At 40.1% G+C, this 9337-nt stretch overlaps 1 protein-coding gene across 1 annotated transcript; it reads left to right on the forward strand.

Moving 5' to 3' along the window:
• Positions 1-69: 69 nt before the first annotated feature.
• smad6a (SMAD family member 6a) lies at positions 70-8915 on the forward strand. Its single transcript, XM_079803349.1, has 4 exons — positions 70-1510; positions 2586-2642; positions 2782-2859; positions 8148-8915. The coding sequence occupies exons 1-4, from the start codon at positions 817-819 to the stop codon at positions 8687-8689; spliced, it is 1371 nt and encodes a 456-aa protein (XP_079659475.1). The 5' UTR covers positions 70-816; the 3' UTR covers positions 8690-8915.
• The last annotated feature ends 422 nt before the right edge of the window (positions 8916-9337 follow it).

The raw sequence follows: 9337 nt of genomic DNA on the forward strand, positions 1-9337 counted from the left end.
ATACGTTTTTTTGTGCACAATCACAATCACTGCAGCCGTAACATTTTGGTTTCCTGTCGCTGGCACAGCGCGCGCACACACCGAGGTACATGTTGCTCCTTTAAGAGTTCGGAAACTTGATACTGTGTTTGCGCAACAATCAGCGCGGCTCGCAGCCGCCAAAGTGTCTAGACGAGCACATGATGGGAATCAACCAATGGCTCCACTGCTCTCCTCAGGGGCCCCGTGTGTGTGTATCTGAAGAAGAAAGAGAGCGAAACGGTGAAAGAAACCATCGAAGGATCCCATTAATCTCGCCCGAAACACGGAACGAAACCTCAAGACATTACATGTCCATCTATCCACCCGGAACGACAACTTTGCCGTCGCAACAGGATCATTTTCTTCCGCGAGGAGCGCGTTAAACGTCAATAAGGATTATAGTGAGATCCATTCATGTGCTCGGCGTCATTAAACTGCTGCAGAAGGTTTGCTTGAAAAAGGGGTCTGTTTCGGAGATTATCGAAGATTTGTTCTTGCATATCGTGCATTTTGCGCTGTTTATCAAGAATAAAGTTTGTCATGTCGACGACGGGGAATGTTTAGAGACTGGGTGCACCGCTCCTCACGTAGTGCACTATCATTACAGCCAACCCTTTGCTACAGTGTTGATATATTGTAGCAGTGGAGTCTAATGTTGGGCTTTGCTCAGGCTCTGTTCGGCTGTGCATGTGAGCACAGATCATTGATGTCGGACAGCGAGCGCACGAGCGTTTGGAGTCTCCGCGGATCTGACCAAACATAGAAAAAACGGATGCAAACTGTTTAAATTGTCGTATGTTCAGGACGAGACGCTCGGGTCTGGTTCGGCGACTCTGGAGAAGCCGTTTGGTCACCGCAGGTAAAGAGGGGGGCGATGGAGGTCTGGATGACTGGAGTGACAGCAACCCAGAGAAGATCCCCAGAACGGAATACGCACTGGGAAACAATGCGGGCTCTTGCAGCAAACGCGTAGAGGAACGCGGGGAACCGGGGGTCCTTATTGAACAGGATGGACCCCTCGATGAGGGGAGCGAGGGCAGGACGGTGACATGCTGTTTGTTTAAAGACCTCCCCAGAGGCAAAAACCGACTCGCTTGTCGCATGGAACATAGGAACCACAACCACTATAGCAGTTTGAGTGGCAGGGAACTGAAAAATGGTGCCGTCACCGAGCAAGAACTTAAGAAGTGCACTTATGCGTTTCTCAAAAAGTTGAAAGAGAAGTCTCTGGATGTTTTACTGGAAGCTGTGGAGACTCAAGGTGGGATGCCGAGTGGATGTGTCCTGGTTTCACAGACTGAAGTGCGCATTGGAGGTCAGCTGGTGTCTCCACAGTACCTGTTGTGTCGACTTTTCCGCTGGCCAGACCTGCGGCTCTCCTCTCTCCTCAAACCGCTCTGTCACTGTCAGAGCTTCAGGGCAGAGGACAGCCAGACCCTCTGCTGCAACCCCCATCACTACAGCCGCCTCTGTGGACCAGTCAAAGATGGTAAGGAAACCCTGTTTTTAGTCCAGGCAATAATGGCTTTCTTGTTCACTCTGCTATGCCTTTCGAAGTGTAATAAAAAATATAATTTCAACCTGCTGAAAAAAACTGAACTTCTTTGCTGTTTCTTCCCGCCGATCCTGACTGGTCTGTTTGATGCTTTTACATGAGTATTGGGCACTTTTTGGAAGTAAACAATTACCTAGGCCAGGAGACCACCTTAAACCATTTTAAACTATAAGACCAGCAAACCATATTAGACTGGTTTAAGTGTTTCTGTATAGCATAAAATGAGGTAAAACACAAAATGAAATCCTTTGTACTAATATAAATGTGATTTTTTTTTACGTGAAGTCTGGGTGAATGATAGGGAGGGGAGTTGGACAGTGATACTCCTGTTCAGGAAGTGGAATTCCCAACTCGAGTCCCTGTGGGATTCTCAATTTCTCTGCTTCCTCCCTATTCACAAAAACACTACCCTAACATTGTGTATGAACAGTTACAGATTGAGAACAGAATTGATTGAACAATAATCTTAGAGGAGGGTCAAGAAAGAATATAGTGTAAAATGTAACATGCTGGTTTAGTAACTGTAAAACCATACATAAAATATAAAAGTAGTATGACTTGTGCTGTAGTCATGAATATTAATTCACTACATTACAACACTTGATGTTCTGTAATCGCTTAATAGTTTTAAAGCAAAGTCTGATACATAAAGTGTTTTACATATTTTTTCATTGGATGGTTTTATTCACCATGTCAGCAGTGTAGTGTTTCCACCCTCTATTATAATGATGAGATTCAGAACAGGTCACTTTTAATTGGATTCCATGCATTCTTGGCTCATGACGACACATTCATTGTCTTTTGATGGATGCTCTTCTTCACCTGTAATTTCCATACCAGCTGGTAACACTCTCATTGGCTGTAAAAGTTCTGGAGAAACTGTGCCAAGTGCTTTCGCAATATTAGATCTCTAGGTCTAGTTGTGGTCATATAGGCGTCAGAGATGTGTTCAGTTTTAGAAGTATGCTCAATCAAAAGAAAACTCTAACTCAGTTCTCTCTATTTTCAGACACACCACCTCCTCCATACTCCCATCTCTCCCCCTTACCAGAACACAAGCCACTGAGTAAGTCATTTAGTTTTCTTCCTTTCAAGTAAGCAAAGATTCCTTGAAATTAAGTATGATGTTTTTTCTCTGTTTGTCATGTTTTTTAACTGCAGTCAAATGGAGAAAAGATTGAATTGTATGTCTTGTCATTTTGCAGATTCTTCCCTCCCAGTGATGCCTTACATAGAAACCGAAGCCACACGTTCACACTGTGGCATGTCGCTGGACTATTCAGGTGTGTGTGCAAGTCTTCAGTAAATTAAGGCATTTAAATGGAGAAAAAAGTATTAAATAATTACGGTGTCTTCCTGGTTGATCCTGAAAGTGAAATTACATGTAGGCCTATTTACATGACCATTCAAAAGTTTGGTTTGCTATTCAAAAGGTTCAAAATACATTTAAAATGTTGCAAAATATTTTTTAATCTGTGCTGTTCTTTTGGACTTCATATTCATCAAAGAAACCTGAAGAGAAATTTAGCTTGGTTGCCACAAAAAATATTAAGCAGGGCTGCTGTTTTCAACATGAATAATAAGAAGAAACGTTTCATGAGCACCATAATAGAATGATATCTGAAGGATCATGTAACACTGAAAATTCAGCTTTGCCATCACAAAATACATTAAAAAAATTAATTTTATATGGTGGTAATATTTCAAAATATTCCTGTTTTGAAGATTTCTTTTATCAACAAAGCATAAGAGAAGGAGCCCAAACTTTTGAACGTGAGTGTATGCTGAATGGGATGCTTTGGTTTGGCCCTTGCTGTTTTCAGAGCTGCTAATTAGGATAACGGTTACATGTCAAATAGGGGTGTGCGATATATATCGTCTGTGATAATATTGTAATTGTTGTTTTAACGATGTGCGATCCGATATTATCGAGTACATCCCTCAAACACACCCAGAGTGCATGCACTCACTACGTGATGTAGTCTTGTAAATTAGACTAGTGTGGGCGCGCATTTTAAAGTGCACACTTTCACTGCGTCATTTAATCTATATTTATATCATTTAATATAGTAAATAAATATCACATGAAGAGTGCAGTTTTTCTACAGGTATCAGCATAACAAATGTGATATTGGTTTATAGGATTACTAAACAAGAAGTTAATATTAAGTGACTTGCATTTTAGACACCATTGCCTGTTTTCACTCTATTTTGCCAATGAAAATAGTTCAAAACAAAGCCACAGTACTGTATCTGCGTCTCTGAGCAACACACACAGCGTTTCCTTACTGAAGGAATCAGCTTTTTCACTGAATCAGTTGAATTAAAGCTATTTGAATGAATCGGTTGACTCATTAACGGTAACTTGCTGCCACCTACTGGCGGTTTTAATTTCACGTTGAAAGTATGTTTTTATGTTTTAAAGGTGCTCTATGTAACTTTTCCGTCCGCTAGCGGTCGCCTATTCAAAACAAAGGCGTAGCTTGATGACGCCAAGTTTGGGCGCAGAATTTCGGGACATGTGGTCTTCACCTCACAGCTGGTGAGAAGAATCGGGATAGGACTCAGGCAGAAATCATGTTCATGGATGCGATTATTAACGTTACTGTAGTGTGAAGCAGAGCAGCCCTTAGTGGTGTGAAGCTGAGCAAGGCTGCTGGAGCAATTGTTAATAAGATGAACGCAACATACGCCTCACGAGCAGCGGGACTTTTATTATGTCCACACTCTGTGCGTTCGCTCGGCGGCTGCTATGACACTTGTTGCACACTGCAGTAAGAAGCAGTAAGAGTAAAGCGTTTCTGCAAAATAAAACCGGCAGATATGACGCTACTGACAGGCTACTCCCTCACACGTCCTGGTTCCTTGGTAAAATAGCAATTTTCTCACGATTTACAAATAGTTGGAAACATTTGGGATATTGTAAGTACTCAACTGAACAAAAGTTGCCTAGTGGGTTTTGGATATTTTACTGCAAAAATGTTACATATTGCAGCTTTAAATAATTTCAAATATCTATATGCAATGTTGTATGTTTAAAACATCAAAACATTATTTATGCACTTGTCACCTCTGAGCTGCATTAAACAGTGCAAATGATCTAAATGCAGCTTCTGTGTTTCCTCTGCATTGGAAAGATGAATTATGTAGATACTTATTTAATTTGATTGGTAACAAATTAACTATTGTGTCTTATTATTATAATTAAATTTGATTAAATTTATGAAATTGACACAAAATATGATGCATGCATATAATCAGGTTTAAAAAGTAAATTTATAAAAGGTAAAAATGCCCATGATAGGTAAAAATCAATTTTATCTTTTTGAAAAGATAATTTCTGTCACTGCTGTGAACTGACCACCACACAGAATATGAAGAATATCAAAAACTTAAGGAGTCAGCTGTCCACAGCAGTCCTAAACTTGCCACGGTACCACCACAATAACAGCGAAATATCGTCTAATTAACGTTATCGATAAAATCCCAGAAAATATTGATTTCATTTTTTTTTTGTCAGTATCGCACACCCCTATAATGTCAAATGGCTTTGCTTATCCATGCTATTTTTGTTAGCACTGGTCAGCTAAGCATTCATCTCTCTATCGTGCAAATATAAACCTCCCAACGTAAAGTTTCTGTGCTTGTTCTATGGTTCTTGAAGAAGGAGCATTTTGTCTAAGGGCAGTCATTTGTTTTGTTGTCTCATTCCTTCTTTCTCTTGTTCGTATAGTCCAATTATGTACCCATATGGTTTATGGTTCTCTCCATTTCATCGCTTCTGTGTTTAAAGATATTTTTAATATAATGAATACATGTTTCACCTTCCACTGAAGATCAATTTACATCAATGTTTACTTTCTCCAGTTTGAATATGATATCTAAATGAGCTTTATGCAAACAGCTAAAATTTCTTAGACGTCATCCACCAGCTTTTCAGCACTGAGTCAAAATTAGATTATGAGCAACAATGGGCAGTCTTGTCAGGATGCTGACTGGGGGACTCGGGGCCTCCTGAGCTCTTATCTGCTGTGTCTTACTGCCCTGTGCTGATTATTACCCGGCATATAGAGCTCTGAAGACAAGGAACAAGATCCTCTTTTGGTGTGTCACAAACGTTCTTTCCTCCATTATTTTCATGTTGTTGCTTCCTGCTGAGTTTTGCAATGCAAGCCCTGGCACAGCCAGCCAGTCGCATTTTAAAATAAGGTTTAAATTACAGGCCTCGCTGTGGCTTCCCCTCTTCCTGACAGAGCGCAGGCCAACACACAATTTAACTAATGAAATCCTGCCTGTCTCTGCAGAGATTCTTTACAGATGTTGACAAAGAATGACTCTATCAGTTGTCGGAAAATGATTTGCCCCTGCTTTTTAAGGGACACGCATGTTTAGGCTTTTTAGATCTAGTAATTTTTTTGCCTGATTTATTGTAATTACATTTTGTGTGTCTGTCTGCATATTTCTCTCAGTGTCTCCTCAGTATTGTGACAGGGAGAAATCATTTTGCTTTCTCATCCTGACACAAGCTGTTAGCTTCATCTTAGATAGGAATCAATATACAGTCAATTCTCTTACCACAAATTCATCATCCAGAGGAATGAACAACAAAATGACTTTTTGTAGAATGACATTTCTACAAATATGTCTCCCAATATAAGGATGTATGCCTGACTTGTTTTACAAAAAATTAAGCATAGAGGGGCAGTTCACCCAAAAAAAGTTTGTCATCATTTACTCACCCTCGTTCCAAACAATTCTTCTTTAGAACACAAAGGAGTGAAGGAGTATTTTGAAGAAATTTTGAAGTATATGGGATCTAAAACAACATTGGATCCCATTGACTTTTATTTTATGATTTAAAAAAAGTCAGAATATCTTTGTGTTCCACAGATGAAAGGAAGTCACGCGGGTTTGAAATGACACGAGGGCAAGTCAATTGTGATGGAATTTTTATTTTCTTTAAAAGTTATTTCAGAATATATAGATTTAGATGCACAGAAAGAAAGATGTTGGCTTGCTTTTGCAGCCAAACAATTTAGACCGCTGCTATTGTAGAGCTGTGAAAACACTGGAAGTGGTTCTTGTCGTGGCACTTCCATTATCACCCCTCTAAGCTCCCCCACCACTCACTGGCTCAGTGGAAGGGTCTAATATGTGGAGGGAGATCTAATATTTGGCACAGCAGGACAGAACAGACTCCATCCTCTCCTCCCCCCTCTCATTTTGTGGTGTTGGTTTAGGCTAGGCACACAAGCACCAAGAATGCTTTTGCAGGCACTAACAACTGTGCATGCAAAACAGTGCGTATGAGTAACTTACTAAAGGAGAGGTTGAAAGTTCCTGAAACCTAATTATCATACATAATAGCATTGCTTAAGCCTTACAGAATTCAACTATGTGATTTCCATGTCTTTGCATAAGATTTAAGGAAGTTAAACTTCAACATTAATGGGGCACTCTTTGAAAAGCAGATTGTTTGTAGTCTTTTCCTGTGACTTCTGATAGGTCTTTTGCATTGTTTTCCAATCCATTTTAAATTCAGAAAGAAATTTAATTTTTTGCAAATCTCAATGGAAATTATGATATTCCTCTTTCTGTCCTTTCCATGCATGCATGTTTTTTTTATATATATTTGGAAGCACATACTAAGTCAGTGACCAGAGAATCCAAGATAATGACAGTGCATTTCCATACAAAACTTACTTCATTATCAGTGTGTCCTCTGATGTCTGTTTGGGCCAGAGAGGGTTGAGACTAAGCAGAATGGGGGCACAGGCCCAGGGCTTTAGATCTTCTCCCTCAATAGAGCCTGTGAAGCAAAATAATGCCATCAGTCTGTGTTTGAGTTAATCAGACTGGATAGGCTGGCGGCTGGGGGGTCAGGGGGTCGCGAGCCTTCACTGAGTGGTCAGAGAGCTGAATGCTGGCCCTCGGAGGGGGAGAGGGGGCCCCAGTCGGCCCTGCGCGGGGAGAGAGGAATGCTGAGGCAGAAGCGGGGGGTGTTAGAGTCAGAGATGACAGATTTGGGCCTGTTAGTGGGGGTCGTTGCGTCTTCAGTTTCGAATCCTTTCCTGATAGGATTGGAGATTTCGAGAATGAATTTGCTCTGTGTAGCATCAAAAAGAATAAGGGAGCTGATATGAGAGTGGTCAACACATTAACATTGCTTGTTACGACAGCACATTACAGTAGAATTAAGTGTGGTAGAGCTTAGGAACACTCAGCTGGCACACTAGTGGCTTTTAGAATTACAAACGCTACAAAAAAGTTAAATACTAAGACTAATTATTATTGTTTGCTTGCTTAAAAAGGACAAAGGATGTTAATCAACATCAGTATAAAAATACAAAATGTATAACATACCGGATCATAGCAACATTGCTATAATCATTGGTATATCAGTAATATTAACAACAACAGCAATAAAAAAAAATCTATTTGCATTTATATGAATTCAATGTTAAAAAAAATGCAGAAATCAACTCTTTTCTTGGATAAAACACTGTAAAAAAATTGGTATTGTGTGTTATATTGTTTTTTTTTAACATACATTTGTTTTCTCACTCCTCAGATGCCAGTGTGTCTCCCTCCTCCCTGGCACAGAATCACTGGTGTAACGTGGCATACTGGGAGCTTCGTACACGTGTGGGCCGTCTGTACCCAGTTCACGACGCTTCTCTTAGCATCTTCTATGACCTACCTCAGGGTACAGGCTTGTGCTTGGGCCTGCTCCCCCTCTCTCCGCGTTCCACCTCTGTCCAGCGCACCCGTGGCAAGATCGGACACGGCATCCTCCTCAGCAAAGAGCCAGATGGAGTTTGGGCCTACAACCGCAGTCAGCACCCTATTTTTGTGAATTCCCCAACTCTGGAGCATCACCCCTACCTGAGTTTGACTGTGAGGAGAGTCATGCCAGGCTACTCCATAAAGGTTTTTGACTATGAGAAGTCGTGCCAAATTCAACCCCCTAGTGATTTGGTGCACTTAGAAGGGCCGTACGACCCAAACAGTGTGAGGATCAGTTTTGCCAAGGGCTGGGGACCATGCTACTCCAGACAGTTCATTACATCATGTCCATGCTGGTTGGAGATTTTACTCAACAACCACAGATAACGTATACACACGAACAAATGCAGACATGTACAACGTTCTTACCACACACTGCTCAGACACCCACAGCCACAATCCCAAATGTAATCTATCTAAATTTAATATAAAGTTTTATATAAACGTATTATATGGAATACTTGTAAATACGGAGTCATTTTTACAACAATTATTTATGTATGGTGCAATGTCTTTATGAATGGACAGAGGAAATAAAAACAAAAGAAATGCACTTTGGATTTCTGTGTGTTGAAATGTGCCATTTGAGTCTTGTAGTATTGTACTACTTTGAATTACCGTATATGCAGATGTTTCTAGTGCAATATTTACTACAGCTACAGATTTAAACAAACACATAGGACTATTCAAGAACACTGGAAATAATATTTCTTTAAAAAAAAGCAATAGATGGCAAAATAAGCACTATTATTATTATATTTTATGATTTATTGTTAGGATTAATATCAGCGTGCAGGTGTTTTGTCTGTTTTGGTGGCTGCTGTCAATTAAGGAATAGAGAAAAAATTCGACTTCTACTTTAATTTTACCCTCATATCAATGCCGAGCTTACATTCATAAATTTATCACTGGGTCTTTTGTCTTTGCTGACAAAAATGTGATGTTCGGTGGAATTTTCATGAATAAAACTATATA

Source organism: Gobio gobio, assembly GCF_949357685.1.
Source record: "Gobio gobio genome assembly, chromosome: 2".
Lineage (NCBI taxonomy): Eukaryota > Metazoa > Chordata > Actinopteri > Cypriniformes > Gobionidae > Gobio > Gobio gobio.

Excerpts from the sequence above, each read along its gene's own strand:
- smad6a (XM_079803349.1), top strand. The coding sequence starts at position 817 with ATGTTCAGGACGAGACGCTCGGGTCTGGTTCGGCGACTCTGGAGAAGC. Across the intron at positions 1,511-2,585 it reads CTGTGGACCAGTCAAAGATG|ACACACCACCTCCTCCATAC; the intron begins GTAAGGAAACCC and ends CTCTATTTTCAG. Across the intron at positions 2,643-2,781 it reads ACCAGAACACAAGCCACTGA|ATTCTTCCCTCCCAGTGATG; the intron begins GTAAGTCATTTA and ends GTCATTTTGCAG.